This window comes from Syngnathoides biaculeatus, chromosome 3 (genome assembly GCF_019802595.1).
Source record: "Syngnathoides biaculeatus isolate LvHL_M chromosome 3, ASM1980259v1, whole genome shotgun sequence".
In the NCBI taxonomy this organism is placed as follows: Eukaryota; Metazoa; Chordata; class Actinopteri; order Syngnathiformes; family Syngnathidae; genus Syngnathoides; species Syngnathoides biaculeatus.
Genome location: NC_084642.1, coordinates 7,536,491 through 7,561,555, shown reverse-complemented (window position 1 = coordinate 7,561,555; position 25,065 = coordinate 7,536,491). Strand labels below are relative to the sequence as shown.

Sequence of the window (25,065 nt, the reverse complement as noted above, 5' to 3'; positions counted from 1 at the left end):
GAAAATCCCACAGAGAAAAGCGGCACGAGTTCCAAAACGACGGTTGAGTTGCTAAATTTGCTTCCGCGGTCACCTGGCTCACTCTGTTTTGTAGTTTAGGCTGCATAATCACGTCAATAAATAATGAAATAATCCCAACACAATTATTTTGATAATGAATTAATACATTACCAGAAAAGAATTAAGGAGCAGCTAATTGCATGATGCAAGTCTTTTTTTTCCATTAGCCTTTTCGGGAGGGGGGACTTCATTATATGCATCACAAGGCATACACGCAGATGAAATCAAGAGGCCGGGGAGTATGCGAGGAGAAATAAAGTGGAGCGACGCGAGCCATTACATTAGGTACACCTGCAGAAACAATGGTGGCTTTATAATAGATGTTCATATCATCGTTAGTTCTATGATATTAAAGCATCACCAACTGTAAGTGTCAATAAAACCCGCGATGCATCTCTTGTGATGGATGTGATTAGAGCTGAAGTTTAAGTTTTGTATTTTTTTTTTAACAAATCAATGCCATTTGTTTGTCCCGAGGTTTTCTGCTATTTTTGTTTGACACATTGTAAACCAATTTGAAGTGTTGAAGTGCTCGAGGACAAATCCCGAAACTTGTACTGGCCGAGAATTGTTTATAAAAGTTTGCTCACACTGCGGGAGCCGGGCGGCATTTTGTTCCCTCAAGATTGAATTGTTTAGTAGATGATGCATCCATCGGTTCGACGAATGAAATAAGTTAGAGTTGAGGAGGCCTTAGTTATGTTAAAAAATGGATCGCTGTAATGCTTCGATGCTGAAGGAACTGGTCAGCCGTGAGGGTAAGTGCTAGCAGATTCACTTGCCAAATTTAATTTAACTTTTCCGACTTGCCGACAAAATCCGACTTGTAACTCATGCAAGGTGTTTACCTGCCAGAAAAAGTGAATTGATTTACGTACTGTTAGCATATTTAAAGAGCATAAAACTTCACGCTCCATTTATATTTGGTTGTTTTCATTCTCTCCATACTTTTGACAAAAACGTAATTACATCACCTGATTGCACTGCAAAGTTGATCATTTTGTACATAATTACAGCGGAAAACAGCCAGCCTTTTCAGCCTTTAATGGGGGCAGCACACTTAGCAATTACCATTACTTTGCCGCGCACACTAAAACTAAAGATCTCTGCCAATGAAAAGTGTCCTCTGACTACTACAAAGTCTAATTGTGTGTCCTGACATCTGGCTGTACATCATGTGCGAGGACTAAACACCGATCAGAGAGGGAGGCCCGTCGAATCCGGCTCTTCAGTCTGCGTTTTTAGGTGGGGTGTGGGGCGGTGGGGGTGCTCCCCTGCTACCGGGCCGTCTGATAGCTTTTGCATTATTTATCCGTCAGGCTGCCGGACGGTAGTCACAGCGACCGAGCGCCCGTGCGCTCGTCTGGTGACGTCTCCTTCCAACGGCGGCCATTAGCGAACTGTGGCAAGGTTGCTAATGAGCGGGGCCAGAGTATTGTAATCCACTCCATATCCTCCCTAACCTCCAGACCCTCCACTATGAATAAAGAATGAAGGAAACATTTACAAAGATCTGAGTACAGAGCTTTTTAATTGGGTTAAAAAAAAAAAGAGGTTAGATTGAAAAGGCAAGATAGGAACAACCAGCCGGTTTCCTATTAAGGAGAAATGTCAAGCGCAGTGGCGAAGCAATAGTCTGTGTGCATCCCTTTGTTGTCCTCCCTGACATTGAAGGCTAATTTTTCATGGTTATTTGAACTGGAAAATGAAAGAGAGGTTTGCGATTATTTCTTATAAATGACAACACAATCGCATTACGCTTCAGTACAAACACAGAGAGGATATTGCCTTTTCATATTTCATGTGAAAGTAATGGATGGGCTATGCAAAGAGGAACCGAAAGAAAGACAAATGGTGAAAGAAAGCCCCCCATGTTTGATTTGTATTAGAAATGGATTGAGGTAGGGAGAGCTTTTTTCAGTAAGTGCGAGCACTCTCGTGGATGGTTTAAGTGCTTGTGCAGTGTAATCATTGGATTTCTTTAGCAATTAGCTATGAACAACCAGCAAGGGTGCTTGTTAGAAGAAAGGTTGCCAGTTTTATCCACTCCATTCTCCTGGAGACAAATGTACTGTATATCCATTATATACCTCTGTGCCATGTAATGAATACAACACATACGTCCACCAAGGCCAAACAATCCTAATTGGGACCACTAAACTGTACGCCTTCAAAGACACCCTGTTTCTGTATATGCCTACAGTTTGTCAAAAAAGAAAAATGGTCCTAGATCTGCGCTTTTATCCAACAAAGCAGTATCGTGGCGCCTCGAGGTACGAGTCACGCGGCATACAACCGGACATTCGGACGATTATGGGTTGTTTTTTTTTTATCTTTTGCTTGAGATATGAGTGCTGTGCTGTGGTAGTGAGCTGTTGCAAGAAGCAGCAATTTGGCAGATACCGTGCAACTTCTCAAAAAGGAGGCTTAAGGCGGTCTGAGTTAAGTTCACTGTCAAACTAGAACATTATGCTACAAAATCTACCGGCTCAATGTTAACATGTAATAGGAAAACGCCATAGACTGGCTAACAAATGGCATCGGCATTGCGGTGTTACAACCTTTCAAGTAAGAGGTATTTGGACACAAATGGTAGCACAACAAATGTAGACAGGTACTATAACAATTCTCAAAGGCGTCTTCCATTGTGTACAACGACTAATATTACAGCCGGATTTAAGTCATGAGACCATGTGACCTTATGTCGTTATAATGCTTCCCCAGATGGCTACAACAGAAGAAGCAGAACAATGTCCAGTGAATTGAATTGTAAATATGTCGTTATGATATCTTTTTATAATCCATCCATCCATCCATATTCTTAGCTGCTTATCCTCACGAGGGTCGCAAAAGTGCTGGAGCCTATCCAAGTTGTCAACAGGCAGGAGGCAGGGTAAATCCTGAACTGGTTGCCAGCCAATCGCAGGGCACATGGAGACAAACAACAGTCGCACTCAGAATCACACCTAGGGGCAATTTGGAGTGTCCAATTAATGTTGCACGTTTCTGGGATATGGGAGGAAACCAGAGTGTCCAGAGAAAACTCACACAGGTGCGGAGAGAGCATAAAAACTCCACACAGGCGGAGCCGGCATCGAACCCGTGTCCTCAGAACTGTGAGGCCAACACTTTACAGCTGACCCACGGTGCCGCCCCGTTTTTATCCTGTAACAGTATATTAAGATTTTCTTTAAAAAAAAATACTTTACTTTTTTGGGAGGAGGGAGGCTGGAAGCGATTTATGATATTTCCATTTATTTCAATGCGCAAAGATGATGAATATGGTACATATTTAATGTCAATGCACCATCCGTATTACATTAAGATCACATTGGGAAAGGGCAAATTAGTCAAGTAAACAAAAATGTTGGGAAAATGAAGTGATTTTACCTGTAAAAACGACTTCTTTATTCTGATATGACTTATCACATGATGTCATGGCTCTTTGTTCCCATATCATTACATACTTTTTCTGTTATTTTTGTTCTTTTCGGTGGAAAAACACTTCTTGTAAAAAAAACAAACAGCGCTAAAAAGTTAGCTCGTTGGCTAATGTAAATAGTTGAATTCCCATCATCCATTTCTCCCCCACTTGTATCATTGAAAATCTGTAGTTAGCAAGTTGTTAAAGTTTAGAGCGCAAACACACATCAACGATGCCCTATATTTGATATTAAATTGATTAGCAAAATTGATATTCATAACTCAGCCGCCTCTCTTTTATCTCCGCGTACGCTCTCATAAACAAACAGCCCCGCCAGGCCCACGGCTGTGGATCAGCACTGGCGGGATGACCATCGCGGAGGATGCCAAAGCAGCCGACAGCATGCAGAAGGGCACACTACGAAACTTTTGTGTTTATTTAGAGTTTACAAACACTGAATGTGGATGGTCAGAATGCGCGGCGCTCATTAGCATAGAGCGCGGCGCGAGAGCGGCGAGACGGACACCGTGCACGCTTGCGTACGCCCCGCCATGGCAACATTGATTTTCTCGGCTAATACCTCCGCACAACAGTCGGCGGACAGATGGATGTACTAGAAAGATATGCAAATGGCGCATTCGATAAATCGACCGGCGGAGATCTTTTTCAGTCAGTGCGGTCCCGGCGTCTTGGTCCGGGGTGCCTAAAAGTGGAGATAAACAGATAAGCACCTGTTAATGGACGCAGAAACGTACGCGCCTCTCTTGGCTGCGAGATTGATGCGGCGAGTTCGCGTTCGTTCAGGAGAACTGGTTGAGCTCAAAAATGAAAATTGCAACTCCTCCAAAAAACTTTATATATATATATATATATATATATATATACTGTTATTATAGTGCTGGTATTGTTATCATGATATATAATGTTTGTCTTTTTGGAGTACAGGACATTAAAAGTGTTACTTTCCTCGCAGCAGTCTGTACTTTTAATTGTCAAGTCCCCCCCCCTCCCCCCCACGTAAGCAAGTATATGTTGTGTGTATAATAGCAAAACAAACAGTGGGTATCGTCATATTGGGTGCGCTTATTAGTCAGCGATGAGACAAAAGCTGCTGGGTGTATGTCATATATAATAGATGTGGGCTGTCTTGTTAAGCCCAGCAGGCTGTATGTGGCTTGCGTCTCAGTGGAGGGAAAGCTCTGAAGCGGGCTGTACCTGGTAATTAAAATGAGTTTGTGGCAAAAGCCAAACATCAGGAGAGATGAGATATGAACAAAAGACTTGTGACAGTTTTAGGTTATGTGATTTTTTTTTATATATATATTCTGTGTGTGTGTGCGTGATGTCCTTTTTGTGTGTGTGTGTGTGTAGTTGAAAAATCAATATATTTTCCAGGCTATACATATTCAGAGTGTCCACTGTGCTTTTGCCCTGTATGGTGAGGGCGGGGTGTAGGAGTGTGTGTGTGTGTGTGTGCGTGGGGTTGGGGTCGGGCTGGGGGGGGGGGGTGGGGGTTGACTGTGGGTGGAGTGGCCTGTTCGCCTGTCATAACTGTAACATCGCATTTTCCAAGCCACTGGTGAATATTTCAGACTTGATGTGATTGCCCTTCATGACAGTGGCTTTTTTTTTTTTTACCCCCCTTTCCCAGACACCCCTCTATCCTCCACCCCCTGCCTCCGACTCTGTGAGGTCCTATTGAATAGCTGCAAAAAGGTGAAGGCATTGTAGTGTGAACGGGAGGGAGTGAGGGAGAAAGGGGGGGGGTGAAGATGCATTAATAAAAGGAGGGTGATTTAAGAGGAGGCAGTACAGGACGACCGCAAACATGCATGGGAGGGGCGGCACAGGGCCAGAATGACCCTTTGTGCTGGACATTGTCCCTCGGGCAGAGTAGATGGAAGAGCGGCGGCCGGCGATGCTTTGGCCCCCATGCAGGCTTTTAGTCCCGCATCTTACAGCAGGCAAAAGTACAGCCCGAATCCCCTATTGTGGACATAATATTTGTTAGTGAGCAGACATTCAAGGAATTCAGTGTTTGTGTGTGCGTGCGTGTCGGGGGCAGAAGAGTGAGCAGTCCCTGAATGCGCACTCCCCGTGCAGTCACATTAACCTAGATCCTTCTCTCCTTCATCACTCAACACAAAGAGAACTAGAGCGCCACTCACTCTTTTTTTTTTTTTTTTTTTGTAATGTATCTAAACATGCCATTATGCTGAACTATTTCAAATTAGCGATATTTCCCAAGAGACACACCACTTGAGGGGGAAATATCTAATTCATCTTGCACGGCGCTAACGGCGAAGCGCTCCTCGTTGGCAGACGTTCGGCGCTTACCTTGAGATACGAGCGGTCCCGCTTCCGAGCGATGTTAGCGATAAAAGTCGTCTTTCTGGCAGTTTATTCGTTTATGTATTGATTGCGTCGACTCGCGTGCAAAATCCTGACATGCGGGCACTCAACTCGCCTCACTTCAGTACGAGTGCGGCAACACATGTAGAGAGATAATGTAGCAACGGTCACTGGTGTGTTTGTATCCTCTGTGGAATTTTTCTGAATGGCAGTTGTGAAACTCTTCATTTGTGTTTGTTTGAGTGTTTTTTACGGCCCCCGGCTTTCCGAATTGCATTCATCAGAAAGAGCCGAAACTAATTAATAATGAGGCGTGAACTTTAATTCTGACGTATAACTATACTGTATATTTTTATTTTATCCGTATATTGGACCCCTGCATACTTGGGGTTCAGCACCCACGGATTCACCAAGATTATTTCAGTTTAACTTTTTAAAAATTATTTTCCCATTTCTTTATTTGGATTTTTTACTTTTTAATTTTACTGTTTTTTATTTTTATTTTGTAGGGGAGAAAATCACGCCTAAAAATGCGTGCTGGCATTTTATCCTTACTTATTCATGAATATATTGGGTTTAACAAGATTTTTTTTTTGTCAATTATCAGCTGATTTTTAATATTCACACTCCAATCAATTCCCTGTCCTACGTGAACAACAGGGCTCCACTGGGAATGTTTGTATAAAGTATAATGTTATAGTGTGATTTTATTATTATTAATGTTCTTGTTTTTAACGATTATACATGTTTTGATTATTGTTTTTGGGGGGAGAGTGGTTGGAACAGTGACATTTCTGTTCATTCCATCCATCCATTTTCTGAGCCGCTTATGCTCACAAGGGTCACAGGACCCTTCATTTCAATGGCGAGATATAATTTGAATTTTCATTTTTTCCCAAGTTGCACCTGGAGGCAGCAGCAACGTGTATGAGTGGGGAGCAAAGGCAGACTCAAAAATTGAAAATTGAACCGTAAACACGGGGGGTGGGCATGATGAGCTTTGGGTGGAGGACCTGTGGGGCTACTGTGATGAGCGGTGGGGTGGGGGGGGGGGTCGTTGTGAGCTATAGGTGCTGTTTGTGATTAACTTGGCCTTTAAAGTTGTTTTACTTATTAGATGCCCTAACCCTTGCCCCCCCCACCCCCCCCAACACACACACACACATCCCACCCCTTACGCTCGCCCTCGGCCCCATGGAGACACAAAGTATTCATTCACATTTAGATCCGGAGGTCAGAGCAGGGCCAGCAACGAGAGAGAGAGAGAGAGAGAGAGATGCCCGCCCGGCTGCGTGTTTGCGCCCCCCCCCCCCCCCCCAGTAGACAGGTTAGGAATCTAACACGTAACACTGACCAACTCTGTTGAGGCAGCTTCTTTCCTTTCTGTGAAACTGTGGGAGAAAGACACTGACAGCTATTTGCAAATCTTCTGTCTTCATTTTTGTCTTTCCTCTAATGTTGGATTCCTCGGTCCAGCCAAAATGGCACCGACTGGAAGTGAAGATTTCGAATGGCGTCTGCGGCACGCGTTCCGGCTCAAACAACCCCCCCCCCCCCCCTCGACCATCCCCAACATGTTTGATGGGTTTTCGGTCACGTCTCCCCCTTTTCCGCAAACTGTTCGAAAACGAAAAGCTTACCCAGTCAGTTCCTCTTGTGTCTCACGAAAACATGTTACTGTATGATTTTAAGACAGTTTTGAGATACAAAATTTAATTTTATCCATCCATTTTCTTTGCCGCTTATCCTCACAAGGGTCACGGGGAGTGCAGGAGCCTATCCCGGCTGTCAACGGGCAGGAGGCAGGGTGCACCCTGGACTGGTCGCCAGCCAATCGCAGGGCACATGGACACAAACAGCCGCACTCAAAATCATACCTATGGGCAATTTAGAATGTTCAATTAATGTTGCATGTTTTTGGGATGTGGGAGGAAACCGGAATTCCCGGAGGAAACTCACGCAGGCACGGGAAGAACATGCAAACTCCACACAGGCGGGGCGACTGTGAGGCCAACACATTACAGCTGACCCACCATGCCACCACAAAATCTCATTTTATGAACGTTATTGGATCATTTCTTGCTCGTTCCATTGGCAGATTTTTCTCTTAAAAACAAAACATTTTGTCACTATAATCGGTTAAAAAAAGGGTTTTTTTAGTCCATCAATGGAACTAGTACAAATTGGCTCGACAGGATTCCTTAAATAAGATCTGTTATATGAAAACAAGTCTTTTTGTCTTGCTAAAAAAAATTGATAAGTCAAAACTGTTTTGAAATGAGAATGGTAAGATGTTTTCACTAAAACTGTCATGAGCAATGCTGGACCGTGGCCGAGAGGGGCGTGGCCTGGCCACCGCTCCGAGCGGTGTCATCTCTGACACCTGTCGCCGTCATAGCTGTGAAACATATGGGACTGTGATTACACAATCTATTTAAATTGGAGTTTTGTCACTGGTTTTTGCCAGTTTCTTCAGTATGCTTACCCGCATCCAGGGTTACCCCTCCACTGCGCCATTATCGCCCAGTCACGCTTTTCTTATGCTCTTTAGTTGTCTTATAGCTATCGGACATTGTTTCTTGTTTTTTGGATCCTGCCTTTTGGACTGTGTTGTCGTGCACAACTTTGGTTTATCATAAAACCCATTGAACATCATGTCCTCGTCTTGGAGTCCTGCATTTAGATCCGCTCTTTATTTAAATTGTTGTTTGCGCACACAAAAAAAAAAAACAACTGAGGTTCTGGACTGAACACCTCGGGAGCGTGTGTAAGAGAGAGGGGGGTGAGCTTATGATAGGATGAGACTGTGTTGGGAGGGGATGGGGTTCGGGGGGGGTCGGTCATGTTGCATATGTGGGGTGCAGAGGTGCTGATATGAGGACAATGCATGAAAGCTCTCAGCATGGCTCCTGTGTCTCATTGTCCTGCCGGCGCCCCTCCTGTCACTTCCATTTGGCACCCTCTAGTCTGGAGTCAGGGCAACTTTGATACGAGGAAAGGGGTGCAAGGCATCGCTGCGAGATTTGGGGGTGCAATGGGGGGGGTTAAAAAAAAAGAGAGAGAGGGGGGGTCTATCAACTGTGAAATCAGATTTTTTTTTTTTTTTTTTTTCATTTGACTGTGCAGTGTCAAAAGGGGGAGAATTGGAGACTGTCTAGGCCCGGATAAAGCAGTGGAAGCTCAGCTCTTGGTTGACACCTGGTTAAAAATGATCATAATGAGACACAACTAGATAGCGTGTCAGGAGACCCTCATCTCCCACCACGGCAAGGAGACTGCGCCCAAGTTTTTGTTTTGTTTTGGTTTGGGTTTTTCCCCCCCCCCTTTTTTTCCCTTCTTCTTCTCATGTCGGACAGCGAATCTGTGCTATCTTTGGCGAAAGTCGGCTGCCGTCGCAGCGGCGTAATCTGCACAGGCCCAGAGCGCGGAGGGTGGAGCCTGACCTAGTGAAAGATATTTCGACAGACTATTACTACTTGCCGCTCTTCTTCTCCACAGTCTGGGAAGGAATAACTGGAAAGTGCAGTGGTTTCCATCAATTATTTATTAGGGACGTTTGTGCTTGTCAGTCTGATTAGTGTCAGTGTAATCACTGTGTGCGCGTGTTTGTTTGTGTGGGTGGGGGAAACCAAGGCTGTTCCCGCTCATCATGAAGGTAATTTTTTTTTTTTTTTTTTTGGAGAGGGGGGGAGGGATAGTTCCACCCCACCCCAGTCTCATCTTCACCGGAAATCCTTTGCATAGCATCTGCTTTTGTCATCCCCACACATTTCTTCTCTTTTTCTTCTCTCTCTCATTCACACACACACACTCTCTCTCTCTCTCTCTTCGCCCCCCCCCTCACTCGTCCCCTTTCTGTGCACCTCATTAGTGCGTGTGAATTCTCTCAGCTTGTAAAGACTGACACCTATGGGCCCGATTAAGCCGCTGCACTCGCTTCCTTCCACTCACTCAAGAGCAAGGAAAGCTGAATGAAGTGTGCGTGCGTGCGTGCGTGCGTGCGTGCGCGTGGACCGTCCCCACTGCGTGAGTGGCAGAGCAAATCTGATTCTTGTCTGCTTTCAACAAATGAGTATAATCTGTGTGTCAGCCGCGAGTTTATTCAGCCAGCATGATTAGATTAATGGAAGTGCTTCATATCGTTGTATTAGGATGGTTAATGAAGACAATTAATTACAAGGCGACCCTCAGGCTATTGGTCTTTGCATATCCCAAATTTGGGTTAGAAATGGCCTGCTGCCATCGCTTTGAGTGTTGCTGTCTGACTTGTTCTGGGGCTGCGTTTTTTTCCCCCTATTTCCTTCAGTTGCCGTCTTTACTCTTGGGCCACTTTTGACCTTTCATTAATTGTGGCCTGCGTAGCTTTAATAATTTTTTTTTTAAATTATTATCACTGTCGTTGAGGCATTTGTATTTTTCCCCCAGTTAAAGCTGTACATCAGGCTGCTCCTGGAATTGAATGGAAAATAATCTGGGTTGTGTGTTTTGTATGGATCCGCTCCAATGGACAAGCATTTACAATAAAACCCCTCCATCCATTTTCTTTGTCCCTTATCCTCACGAGGGTCGCGGGGAGTGCTGGAGCCTATCCCAGCTGTCAACGGGCAGGAGGCGGGGTACACCCTGGACTGGTTGCTAGCCAATCGCAGGGCAAACACCCACACTCACAATCACACTTGGGGGCAATTTAGTGTCCAATTAATGGTGCATGTTTTTGGGATGTGGGAGGAAACCAAAGTGCCCGGAGAAAAGCCACGCAGGCACGGGGAGAACATGCAAACTCCACACAAACGCGGGGCCAGGATTGAACCCGGGTCCTCAGAACTGCGAGGCCAACGCTTTACCAGCTGCTCCACCGTTCCGCCTAGAGTAAAACCACTTTTATGAATATAAATCGTAGTTTTCAATCAAACAAAATGTTTATTGCTGTTGTAGTTTCCAGTCTTGTAGAACTGTGTTGCATCATATGTGAAATGGTTCCCAATATTTTGACTCTCATGTGGCTAAATAATAGTGCGATGCAGTCGAGTTCGTCCCCTTCATAATAAACATAAATGTATCTTTCTGGGAGGATCAATCAATAAAAGTGAGTGACATCTCTTGAACGGCAGCGTTTGTTTTACAAAGTACGTGTCTTATGAGAGTGATGCACGTGTTGTGGTCGGGCAGTGTCGTACTGCGCTACTTAAAACAGGGGAAAATGGATCATGGGAGTATTAAGCGCAGGAAGTCTGGAGGAAAGACGAAAAGCTTTAGTGCATCGGTTGTCTGTCATCGCCATCGAAAAGCATAACATACCGTGGGCAAAGTGTATAATAATATAGAGGCGGGAATTAGCCCCACTACAAATGTCACTGTGAAAAAAAAATATTGTACACCACACCCCTTTTTAAAAAAAAAAAAAATGTACCTGGGGATTATTTTGTAATCTTTGCACCCGTGCAGCTGCGCAGTAGTCTAATTCCGTTCAAACTGAGGAGGTCTTTTTGGGAAGGAATATTTAGGATCTGCCTCGCTGCTGGCGGGATGAGCTGGCAGCACTGCGTAGATTTGGGGCTTTGTAAAACGGCAAAGTCTTCATTTGACGCGCACACGTTTTCTTATATTTGTTACAATGATAATGTATAATACATATACAATATACTATACAAATACATTTGCTTTGCTTTGCTTTAAAACTCAATATAATGTCTACATAATAAATTTGGTCTGTCACCCATCTCTGGCGCCATCTTGTACATTGACATACAAGAAACCACCACGTCTTGGGAATAGCAACCAATTAGAAAGAGGAGGTGTCATACTAGCATAGCCCTATGATGTTTATCAGCTAGCGGAAGGGGTGTGTTTTGTCTTTCAAAATTAGAGCAGAGTACAGGAAGTTAACTGTGTAAACGTTGCTAACGTAACAGCGTTTGTCAGCGATCTCCTTTGGTTATTGTTATTATTTGTCGTATGTTTGGGTTCGTGTCACTGATGGTGTAGCGGTACACACATCTGGCTTTGGTGCGGGCAGCGTGGGATCGATTCCCGCTCCGTGATGGTGTCGATATCTGGCCTGCGACTGACTGCCGACCAGTTCAGGGTGTATCCCGCCTTTCGCCTGATGCTAGCTGGGATAGGCTCCGGCTCTCCTGTGACCTTTGTGAGCATAAGTGGCTTGGATAATGTCTTTTACCAATCTGTATTTGGTTATTGGTCAACCCATTGTGATATATTTGTTTTGGAATCACGGCATGGGTCATGTTGTAATTTGTTCAACAGAACAAAACTCAATGACGACGTTTTTGTTGTTGTTTTGACTAAAAAGAGACATTTTGTTTTTAACATTACATTATTATCGGATGTGGCCTCACCGAACCTGATCAATGTATCTTTAACTCATTGAAAAACCGTCTGTGGTCCCCCCATCAGATTTAAGATCTCGCGTTTAGATGATGCGTTCAAACTCATCTGTTCCTTCATCCTGTATCGGTTTATCATCACAAGACGAAGGCTCGTTACTACGCCGACTTGCTTCATGTGCTATTTATTTTTTTGCGATCGCAGTCGACGGCAGGTTTCCTTTTACTGTCATTTACGAGCTTTCCTTGATATAAGGCATCTCTCCGCGCTATTTTTGCGTCCACGTTTCTTCCCGTCTTACGTGAGTCAGAGCATTCACGACATCCCCTCTTCACACGTGCGCCGGCGCGTTTGACCACCGGCAAGCTAACCGGGGCGCGTCGGAGATAATGCGACATCATAAAAGCGCTTTTCGCTGCGGCGAGCTCGGGTCGGGCTGGCCACGTGACGGCCGCGGGGCTGAATACTTCAACGGGATGTTTCAGCGCGGCCGTTGTAACGTCGTCGATACCGTCCGTCAATAGTCGGGACCTGAGCGTGAAAGCATTTTCTAAAGAGCATTTAAGCACATTTGCCAAGAATTAGCTGACTTGTGTAATAACTGATAAGGCCTATTGACCGGGCGGCCTAGTTTACTGTTGGCGGATCAATGTTGTTGCATGCGGGGCCCCCGCTACTTTTAAACAAACTTTTCAGGCAAAGGGAGGGGGGCGGGGGGGATGTTCGAGGGCCACTGGAGGGAAATAAAGGTGATTGATGGTCTTTTTATTATCTGTTTCCACTATCTTTTTCTCTGTGTGTTACGTACAAACGTCATTATTGGATATCCATTGTTTGGACTTCGACGCGAGCTAAATGGTCTGATATATCGAGCGGAGGCTTTTAAGCCGGTTACAAGAGGGATTTCTGCCTTTGCCTTGAAATAATTTAAAAGGAGTTGCGCCCCTCAAAGTTTTAAATATTTATGATTTTTTTTCTTTCCCCCTCAATATATACAATAGGATGGAGGATGTGGACAAACCTTGCAGATACTCGCAAAATATTTTTCCCACTGTGGGATGCTGTATAATAAACTAAAATGAAATTAAGTTGTGCAGATAATAGAATACAAAATCACACTACAGATACATTTTTTTTCTTTTTTTTTTTTTTTTTGCTCTTTCAGTATATTTCCAATTGAGGGAGAAGAGTGGAAGCAGACAGCGGATCGCGTCCTCTTTTGTTTGGAAGCCTCGTAACCGCGTGTCAGCTAATGTAATTGTTGCCAGCTCCTATAGAAACAAAACGCCGCCGTCCCTTTAAGTGCTTCCACCAATTCTGATGCCTTGGTGATTTACATTTCCCATCCTCCCTCCCCCTTCAGGAGAGCTGAGTGAGGATGTGGAGGCTGCTAGTGAGACCATCACAGACCAGGAGGACCAAACCAAAGACAGAGAAAGTGGGGGGGAGAAGGAGCTCACCAAAGGGACAGGTAAGGCCAATATTTACAAAACGCACACATTCGGGAGAGCCTTTCTAGCGGGGAAACGAGGGTGGCGGGTGGCGGGCCGTGCACCCGAACAGTGTTGCACATGAGGCCAGTTGTCGAACTGAAGCATATTTGAACAACATAGTGAGCGCACTTGCGGTCACAGCTGGTAGTTTTGGGGCAGACTGCAAGTGTACCAGTTGGGGCACGTGTGTATTTAGCACCGCCCCCTTCGCACAAATGCGCACAGGCACAAAATCGTACACTTCATTGGGACATTATCTGTTTTTCAGGAGGGGTTCTTGGGGGGATGTGTGCGGGACAGCTTGTTGGAGTTGGTAAAAAAAAAAAAAAAAACGGCCGATTCAAGAGGAGCTGCTGCTCTGTTTTCGTGGGGCGTCACTCGGCAATTAAAATGCAACTTTTATACCTTTGCAAGTTTGTCACAGTGCACTCGTGTCTTGAGATACGAGTGACTCGACTTGTGAGTTGTTCAAGATCCCAGCCGTCGTTCTTTCAATTTTATTTGATTTTTTTGCTTTAACCTTTTGAGGTAAAATGTGACAACTTCACAGCAAGCGGCAGTTTATCTTAGTGAGCGAATCTTTCAAATAAAGAGCCTCCTAGTAGTTTATTCAAATAAATACAAAACAAAGAAAATTACACATTGTGCATTTGAATTTTAAAATGTTCTTTTAAATTTCAAACAACTGCATAACTTTGGGCGGCACGGTGGAGCAGCTGGAATGCGTTGGCCTCACAGTTCTGAGGTCCCGGGTTCAATCCCGAACCCGCCTGTGTGGAGTTTGCATGTTCTCCCCGTGCCTGCGCGGGTTCTCTCCGGGTTTCCTCCCACGTCCCAAAAATATGTGACACTAATTGGACACTCTAAATTGCCCCTAGGTGTGATTGTGAGTGTGGCTGTTTGTCTCAATGTGCCCTGCGATTGGCTGGCAACTGGTCCAGGGTGTACCCTACCTCACCTGCCCATTGACGGCTGAGATTGGCTCCAGCGCTCGCCGCAACCCTTCTGAGGATAAGTGGCTAAGAAAATGGATGGATGGATAGATGGATAGATGGATAACTTTGATATTAAGTCGGCTACCTTAATGCTAGTTTGCAATGCGCTGACAAATAGCGTCTATGTGGTGGCGTTGCAACGCTTTGACGAGCAGATATCTGAACACAAACAGTGGGGAAACACATGTAGACAGATCATAAAACAATACTCAAAGGCATATATCTATTGATAACGACTAGTATTACAGCGCTTTACTGCCAAGTTTTAACCGGCTCCATATATATTTTCTGTGTCGGTACAATTGAAGAAACAAATATTCATTTAAACCCAAAGTATTCTTGAATAAGTGTGGATAATCTCCCAATAAGCGTTTTGGGCCTTGGTTCCCTCCAAACAAAGAAGGGAACAAAAAGGGAAAATAGAAATGAGAAGAAAAAATATTTTTCTAAACCCAAAGAATTCTTGAATAAGCCTGGATGAACCACCTTAAAGCATTTTTTGGAGATGCCTGTCAAAAAATAAATAAATAAATAAAAATGAAGCAAAAGAAACAAAATGAAAGAAATATTGGGAAATAAAAAATAATTTCATAATAACTCTTGAAGAAGTATGGATATTCAGTTGTTGTCTGGAAAAAAAAAGAAACTTAAAGAAAAAAAAAAGTGACTCAATGAATCTGTTTGTGCCAAACCACGGCAACCCGGGGGCCCACTGTTGATGGAATGCTGCTCATACCGCCTTTGAAAGCTGTTATGGACAAAAAGTTTTGGGTCACAACTCAATTTAATTAAATGGTAATGTTTTTTAAAAACAGACCGTTTTGTTCTCGCTGAATCGTAATCATACAACCGACACATTTTGGACTATTATGCGACGCTTCTAACGTCATGGCAACAGTTCAGCTCCCAGCGCACAAGAAAGGTCCATAAAGGAATCAGTTTGGTCCACAGACCCTGACCTCCACCCCGCCGAACACGTTTGGGGTCATCCAGAACAAAGATTGTGAGTCAGATACATCAGCGACCTGCGGCCTCGCAAACGCGACATTTTCTTCCATTTTCGCCTCCTGTCGGTGTTTGGGCCAAGAGTCGCGATTCTTTTTGTGCGCCGGGTTCCGCGTATTTGCTTTTGCGAATGTCGTAAAATCAATACTGAAGGTACAGTATTGAAAACATGAGAGTTCTAAACACAGGATGGATATGTTTCACTTGTTGGGTTTTTTTTTATGTGATGTTTTGATTTAAACTAGTTAGGTTAAGAGTTGGAAAGTAATCCAGACCTTTTACATACCTCATATCTTTTTTTTTTTTTAATCAAGTGCCGGGAAATAACGAAAGGCAACGAAAAACTTCATCAGCGTTTGAAGCTCCTTCTTTGTAAAAACGTCTGCGCTATTTGGAACTTTCTATTTTCAATGTGGCTGAGTTGTTTGTGCTCTTTGAAAGGGTGACACTCTTCTTTGAAGGGAGAAATAATGATATGCATGCCTGACTGAATATGGCTAAAAGTATGTTTTAGCACATCAAAATCAAGCACTTTAAAAGGCATTAAAATGAGCCGGCCGATTAATAATTCACCCGTACCTGTGGTGCGCAGGAAGACGACTCCTCGCATTAGGATTCTTCCCTTTTTTGAAAGGCATGCAATTTGATACAAGCGCGTCGGCTTCCTTTCCTCCCCTCTGTCAGTCGCTAATCACCAAATAAGTGTGTTTCTGTGTTTTCACAAAGGAAATATGTGCTTGCATATGAAAAATTTACAGCTTCCCAGCAGCTTATTAGAAGCGCTTAGTTAAAAATAGCATGTGCATTAAGGGAACCGGGTCTGAGGTTGTGTTTGATGTCAGGGAAAAAAGGTGGGTGGAGAGATCGGGGTGCCGTGTTGTCAGCGAATGGCAGACGGCTGTACTTTTAATGGAAGAGTCCCTGTTTGTGCTTGAAACTTTTTTTTTTTGGTGTGACTGATGAACACAATGGCCATTGAAAGCAAGCGCAGGAAAGCATATTTTGAGCACGGGAGAGAGGCAAGTCGGGCCCGGCGCTGGATGCGCCAAACAGAGGAGCGCTTTGTTTTGGCCTGATGATGTTTACACAGGCGGCACACAGATGTTGCGCAGGTTACAATCTGGCCGATAAGTGTCTCGGCCGCGCCGTTAGTTATCCGAAAGATGCTCAGGCACCCAACTGTTTCGGGTTTTGGTTTTTTTTTTTCTCTCTCCTAAGTTCGCCCTTACAACTACTGAAGTGTTCCTTCTCATCATTGTCATGTAGCTGCAGGAGCAGGGCGCAATCGTTCCCTTACGAATGACAGTCACTGTCACACGGGTGGCATTAGCCCGGCGCGAAGCCGCTTGTCACTCTCATTTTCCCTTTCTTCTTCTCTGGCTCCTCGCTCTTCATTAAAATCATTTAAAAGGTACATCAGAAGCGGCTGTAAAATGCATATGTTTCCCGCTTGTCATTTTATTTTGAAATACGCCGTCATTATACAGTTGTTTACCGCACAGCCGACGCCTTCCCACGAATGGCGCGCGCACGTGTTCACGTCATACGCCGCAGACGTAGTAGACGTGGCAGCTTTCTGTGATCGTGGCGTATCGACACGCGCCGGCCACTTTTTCAGGCGTGCCTGTGCTACCTTAATGAAGTCCAATGACGGCCGTATCAAAAATGTCGCCTTCTCAAAGATAACATTTTGCACTGACGCCGCTGACAATGTTTGTTTACTGTTGTGGTTGTAGTTTGCGGAAAGTACAATAATGAGCACCTACTAATGAATACCTCTCTGACAGTGTCCGTCAAAAATAAGCGCGATTAACTCTGTAAAGTTCTTTTTTTTTTTTTTTTTCAAAGCCAATTGAAATAATTGGAAAAGCCATGAATCTATTACAGCCTGCCAAAGAAAACTTTAAATATAATACTGAGCTTTACCTATTAATAGTGTAATGTCATAATTAACACAAACGTAGAACAAACGACTCAGTGGGCTCCAGTTTTATTACTCTTTTTGCAAACCAAAAAAAAACAATGTACCGTGATTCCCGGCCTACAGAGCGCACCTGGTTATAAGCCTCACCCAGTACATTTGTAAAGGAAATACCATTTGGTACATACGGACGCCGCAGCTGTGTAAAAGACGCAAGTGGCCACATTGAAACCCACAAGATATTTACAAAGAAAGACGGTGCACAGAGAGTTCTGATGCTAGCGCCGCCACGCTAACAGGGCTGGTTTAAAATGCAACTTTTATACCTTTGCAACTTTGTCTGTGAGGTTTTGCATTCTGTGTTAGCATTGAGCTAAGCAGACTGGTAAGGCAAAGTTATTTGCTTGTTGTGTTGTTTTATGTTTAGTTTGACAGTGAATCTCAATTGCGAGTAGGATTAAACGAAAGGCTGCTTGTCGTGGGAAGGAGTTGAGTTCACTGCCACCATACTTACAGCAGCGCTTGTATCTCGAGTTTTTGCTCATAAATCGAGCGAAAGATAGACTGAACAACAACTTGTTTCTTATTAAACTTCCTTCTCGTATCTGAAGAACCTCCTGTATAAAGATCATTATTATAGACAATAATGTAAAATAATTCTATCGTCTTACAAGGTTGGTAACTCAAGGCTTCATTTTTAATGCTGCCTATGAAATATGTACAGTATATGTATCTGTGGAATAGTCATAAACCCTCTCACCTAGCTGAGACAGCAGAACTAACAAAAAGGAACCAGAACTGGGTCTTCATTAAAGCAGTTGTATCTCTACCCAGTCGCTCAACATACTGTATACGGATATCATCAAGTGAGCTCGAACGCACTTTTCCCGCCTATATTTCTCATAAACACAAATGGAAGCGCGCATTTGCGACTATTTTTAATTCCTTGCTTCTTGCGTCGGATTTAATGGAGTCTGAGAAATGGCGCGGGGAATAAAATAATTGGATTTCACCCACATGTGGAGGACTTTAAATGTCTCTCGTATAAAACACTCTCAGACATTGTTACAAGACAAAAACAAATGACAGCACTAACTGAAAACATGGCGCTCACGTGTCCGTCCGCCTGAGCCAACGCTGGTGATGCTTCTCCGCGGAGCGTGCATCTGTAACATCTTAACTGCGGCGTTCGGTGAAAACTTTCTCCGCTATTTAAATGTTGCGTCTTGTTGGTTCATTTTTCATGCAATTATCTTGATATGACTGCTCCCCTCCACCCCATTCCAACTTTATCAATGGATTATCTATGTTTAATTGTTACTAGTGCGAACAACAACCATTTTCAGTCACAAATGGAACAGTGCGGCGTTCCTATTTTTGGCACACCTGCTCCCACTCCACGCGCCGTTTGCGCGCACAGGTGCGAATGAATGAGCGCGTAAGCCGCCGCGTGGATGCCGCATGTCGGCGGAATAACGAACGCGGTAATTAGCATCCCCTAGACACGCCGCTGAAGCATTGCAGTCTGTGCTCATTCAGCAGAATCCAAATATTAGGCTTTGTTTTGCACATAACAGCACAAATACATAAGCTGTTTACCTGCTCGTGGTTACTTACTAGCGACTCTAGATGAGACTTTTTGTTTTTTGTTTTTCCAGCCACGGCTTTGTGATTGCTGTTAAAGTCAAAGCGGTATGACAAATCAGGAGACGGAGCAATATAAAATGTTTACATATTCATAACGCATCCCCCCCGGATGCTTGTCATCCTTCAAATTATAATTCCCTTTGTCTTTGAAGATAATAGGCCGTAAATTGTCCTTGTTTGCGAGCCAAGCCCCTGAAAGCTGGGTGTTTACGAGTTGTAGCGCGACGCTGTCTAATGGCCGAGCCGCAGTTGCGCGTCCTGTAAAGGTGAACGCCGCGTCATCCTGTTGTCCGGTCAGCCCGGTGAATAACGAGCTTGCTAATTAATAGCTCCTCTGCATGCCGTAATGGTCGTCGCGCCCACAGCGACGGCCGTGCTCTTAGTCACGCAGAAGCCACCTTTACTTTTACCGTTAAATATGTCATTTGTGTTGAATAAAAGAACTGAGTGTTGGAAATTATTTCATTCATTGGGTTAAAAATCAGTGCTTCATAGTTTTCCTTTTTACATTTTCCTTCAATAATTACGCCCTTTATTGCTCCGGGCAGCGACACAGGCAAGAAGATTGGAAAAAAAAAAAAAAAACATTCAGCTTTTGTTAGCATATCATGAAAAGAGAGGGACTGAGGAGGATGTCACTGTGTGGGACGACTCATCTCAATATAGTTTCTTTAAGTCGCGGACCACAGTCTGAGTTCACGCACGTAAAATTTGTTACGTGTAGAAAAAAATGGATATTGAAAGACGTCGCCGATTAATCTTGACATTAACATTTTTGCTAGCTTTTTGCCACAAACGGCGATTATGTTGAACTAAACTTTCAGCATTTTCAGAAATTGCTGGTATGTGTACGTGTTACACTTTAAAGAATGGAGTCACCCAATTCTTTGTGCAGCATCTTAAAAGTTATTTTATTTCTGTAAACAGCACAGAATACACATTTTATCTCACAGCACACAAACGGTATCCGCTAACAGTCTTTACGCGCGATACGTTTCACTGTACTGCAGCTTCTTCTACGAATCTGAATCACGCAGCATGTAAGCTAACAAATGTATTGAACAAAACTCTTCGAAACATTATTTTAAATAGGTGAGTTCTATCCTAATTCCGGTGTTCAAGAGCGTGCAGAAATCAAATATGACAAGTTAAACATCGAAAATAACTCAGCCGGATTAGACATAAAAATCATGTAAACACTCCTGCGGATGTGTCGCTGTTATTGTGAAGCCACAGGAAGTTGCACAGTCTTTTCCAGTTCATTAGGTTTTTTTAACGCAGGTTTTATCATGTTCAATTAACGTGCCAAAAGTTAGAAATGATATACAAGTTCGACAGCAATGCATCTCAAACGCAGCAACAGAACAGCACAGAATACACGTTTAGCTCACAGAACATTAATAGCATCGGCAAACAGTTCTCACACGCAATACGCTTCACTGTACTGCAGCTTCTTCTGCGAATGCGCTGTGCAGCGTCGGCCGGCGGCCGCAACACAGCGCCCTCTGCTGGCAAATTGCTGTTGCTAAAACAACGAACACACTTAAACCAAGCAAATGTTGTACATGTCCAGTAACACGAGAGTTGAATTTGAGGGGTAAAGTGTTTGGTGAGCCAAAAATCATACTGTTTATAACTGTACATATTGCGTACGGCCATGCAAATCAGAGATTTGCAAATGATTGCACTACTATCTTCTTATTTTTCCAGAGGCCATGGCAAAAAAAAAAAAAAAAAAAAAAAAAAAAGTTCTCATATGTATGTTGCGAGATCGTGGCTTTAATCCATAAAACAAAACAAAAAAATGCGATGTCCCACTTCCAATCAAAACGCAGCACCTTCGGGTCCAAACACATCCACTGACCTCGCATCGCAGCGCACATGAAATCAACAAAGTGAGATGCATTTATGTTCATGCATCATTGTCCTTTACAGGATCGCAAAAGTTTTGTTTCGTGGAAAATGAAACATCCTATTTTGGGGGGAAAAAAAAAACAAAAAAAATATCTTCTTTGGCCCTGAGAAAACCTTTGCAACCAGACCCCTCTGAATTTGAACTGAAGATCCCTCATTTAGAGCCTTTCAGTTCTTAGAAGGCTCACTTGGGTGGATTTCATTTTAGTTTTCTCTCGTACTGTATATGCATATACAGTCATACACAATTGGACATGGCCCTATAGGTATTATTTTGCTTACCTTATAGCACTAACTGGCAGATGTTGCCGCATTGAGACATCAACTTTTGACCTTCTAGTGACGCGATGATGCCTTATCAGAAGTAACGAAAGATAACTTCACTTTGGTGCTTGGCAGCAGTTGACGCAGCAACTTTTCAAAGACTGGGCAACCACTCTATTTATTTACCACCCGAGTTGTGCTGTCCCCAGAGACAAAGTAGATTGATGGCAGCCCCGATAGCCTTGATGGATTCCGACGTCAAATGACATCGTTTCAGATTCCCCAGTCGGCGCGCTTTCTGTCCGGCAGCCATCTTTGTTCCCCTTGAAAGCACAGCAAGGCTCCAGACACGTTTGCAATATGCTGCACCGTCCCCACACTGCAGCCAATGAGACAAGGTGCCAGTGTTCGATTCCCCATTCGGGACTCAGAAACAAAAATAATTGTCGAATTGACTCCATTCTGGCTCTGTCATGTGTGCTATAAAACAAAATGTCGTGCCTTCAGTGTGTCAGAAGAAGTTTCCTAAAGGATGGTAGTTTGTGTGTCCAGTGACTCCACAGAAGATGCAGGAAAGAGGCATACACATTACACATCTCCCGCATCTTTTCCTGCATTTTTTTCTCCATTCTCTCCATTTTTGTAGTATGTGTCACTAAGCCCAAGCTTCCTCCTGCACTCTCTCGTAAAAGCTGTATTCCGGTGTCAATGTTGCGGTCGTTGCTTGTGGCCACCTGTTCACATTGTACAGTAGATATGCGTGTCTAACATGCGGAACGCCATTCGGATACCGATATCCAACTGTTTTCATCACTCTGCGCTCTCCATTTTGACGGTCATTTATTTTCATCGCCCCCTCGACAAGGACGAACGGGATACAGTAGTCAGATGTTAGTCATGGCGCTGGTGGTGGTGGTGTTGTGCTGGAGGGATCCTAAAAGAAAAACAACTGATCACATTTTATGGCACCCCAATTGGCCGTGACCAGAGACACTTTGTCTGAGCAAGCTTACCAAGACTTCTATCTCCAACTCAATCTGTCCTAACCTGATAGAAAGACAGTTGGAGACCCATGAGAGAACCGCGACTGCTCCTCAATGTCAACAGTCACTTCTCACGCTAATTGACATGGAATATGCTTGGAATAAATATTGCTTATTCTCCTAATTATGAGGCATTTGTCTACTTGGCGAATTGTTGTTGCCTATGCTTCTTGGATGGTCTTGAATGTGCACATTCAAATCCTGATCTTCTTCTTCTCCTTTCGGCTTGTCCCGTTAGGGGTCGCCACAGCGTGTCATCTTTTTCCATTTAGTTCTATCTCTCGCATCTTCCTCTAAAACACCCACTGTCCTCATGTCCTCCCTCACAACATCCATCAACCTTTTCTTTGGTCTTCCTTTCGGTCTTTTGCCTGGCAGCTCTATCCTCAGCACCCTTCTACAAATACACTCTCTCTCTCGCCTCTGAACATGTCCAAACCATCGAAGTCTGCTCTCTCTAACCTTGTCTTCAAAACCTGTTCACACCAAGCAAGAACCTCAGCATCTTCATTTCTGCTACCTCCAGTTCTGCTTCCTGTTGTTTCTCCAGTGCCACCATCTCTAATCCGTACATCATGGCCGGCCTCACCACTGTTTTATAGACTTTGCCCTTCATTCTAGCGAAGACTCTTCTGTCACGTAGAACACCAGACACCTTCCGCCAACTGTTCCATCCTGCTTGGCCCCGTTTCTTCACTTCCTTACCACACTCACCATTGCTCTCTGTATTGTTGACCCAAAGTACTGTATTTGAAGTCGTCCACCTTCGCTATCCCTTCTCCCTGGAGCTTCAGTCTTCCTCCTTCGCCCCTCTCATTCACGCACATATATTCTGTTTTACTTCGGCAAATCTTCATTCCTCTCCTTTCCAGTGCATACCTCCATCTTTCTAATTGTTCCATTCCCTGCTCCCTGCTTTCACTACAGATCGCAATATCATTTGCAAGGGGATTCCAGTCTTCCAGTCCAGTCACATTCAAATCCTGACAGTAATCAATAAAACACTGAGAGACAAACGATGCTTTATTACCAAGAGGAAAGCGGACTTGGTATTCACATGGAATTGTAAATTGTAACTTAGTGTCCAGGTATTTGGAAAGATTAATTCCGTTCATTGAATGATTAAAATTCTGGACTTAATTTGGATCATTACCAAATGTTACTTGTTACATCGTGTACCTGGAAGTTGTCACTAAGTTCTCCCACCTGGAAAGCTTTCTGGTTCAGTCTTTTTGTTGTTTCTGTCCAAAAACGCTGACTAACAAATCAACTGTCATGGTTGGGACCACACAAAATTAGGAAGGGGAGGAGTACCAAAGTAGAGTTGATGAGGATTTGGCAAGGACAGTGCCATGGCTGAGCGGGCGGTTACTGTCAGGAATGGGAGCCTCCTTTTGTTTAACGTTCCTGTTGTTTGTAGGTGGATGTGTTTAATGGGATTGGCTGTGACTGGACCCTAACAGGACTGTGGTGACTGATCCTAGTGTCTCTGGGAGATCTCCCAGGCGGCGTTGTCCAAAGCCGGGTTCCCCACTGGGTAATCAGCTCAATTCCTCCTGATTGGAGGTGACATTTTAATGTCTGGAGCGAGAGCGTGGTCAGCCTCGCTTAAGTTGACCTCCTGCCAAAGCACCTCGCCCCACCAGTGCCCTCTGTTCTCAGTTTGCCCTTTTAGGTCCGTACAAATCAGGCCAATTTTAACTCTTTATGGGCTCGTTAGGTGGGAGAAAGGCACCTCCTTATGGTCCACCTTGAATTTGTGGCTCCTCTCGTGCTGGCTCTGAGTGAATTCAGGTCCGGTGTAAGCTCCAGCTTAACAGAGCAATGATTCACTTTGTGCTACTTCAATTTACGTCTTCCTTGCAACACAAAGGAGTTTTAAAGTGCTTGACACCAGCTCACGAGTGAGATTTTGGTCTTGGGTCGTCGGACAACTTTAATTTGAATTTTTGTCATTCGCTCTCAAGAGATTAGTAACATCCCGTTTTCAGGTTGGTCATATTTAACCATTGTTTTCTGTCAGCTGATTCCGATTTGTTCCCTGTACGATCTCATTAGAACATTGCTTAATGCTTCAATGGTTTTATGATCGCAAACATGCCATGGTTTTACTTATCATCTGAGCGTAGAACAAAGTATGTTGCGACACTGCACATAATTCTGAATAATAACATCACAAACAGTTTGGGAAGCGTCCTGACTGGTGCGACAAAGTTCTCCACCACTAAAGTAAACAACTTGAGTTTTTTTTTTTAAATACACATTCTCCTTATTACAAACTGGTCAAGTGTAGAATTATTTTGACGCTGTTATTTTTAGTTAATGTTACTACATGTTGTTGCTTTCAAAAGGATATACACACGGGGCCAAGATGTTTATGTACTTTGCCTTGATTTGAAAGATTCATATGTGAAACCGAAAGCTGCACCCTACAGCAAACTAACATTTGTGCAGTATATGATCTTGTCTATTACTCCGGTGTGAAAAGCAACGTAGATTAAAAAAAAAAAGAAAAAATCTGTACATGTGTGTGATATACTGCCTGTTTCCCATTAAAAGTAGATATGGCACATTTACAAAAGACAGCCCTTTTAGCTCTTTA

The 25,065-nt window shown here is 43.8% G+C and overlaps 1 protein-coding gene across 9 annotated transcripts in view; it reads left to right on the top strand.

Moving 5' to 3' along the window:
- Nucleotides 1-25,065, top strand: part of zfhx3b (zinc finger homeobox 3b) — a 418,235-nt gene that overhangs the window by 374,512 nt on the left and 18,658 nt on the right. For all 9 annotated transcript variants that reach the window (XM_061813996.1, XM_061813993.1, XM_061813994.1 and 6 more), the window contains one exon: nt 13,545-13,652. In XM_061813996.1, coding sequence (XP_061669980.1) covers nt 13,545-13,652 — 108 coding nt within the window. The remainder of the gene's footprint in view (nt 1-13,544; nt 13,653-25,065) is intronic.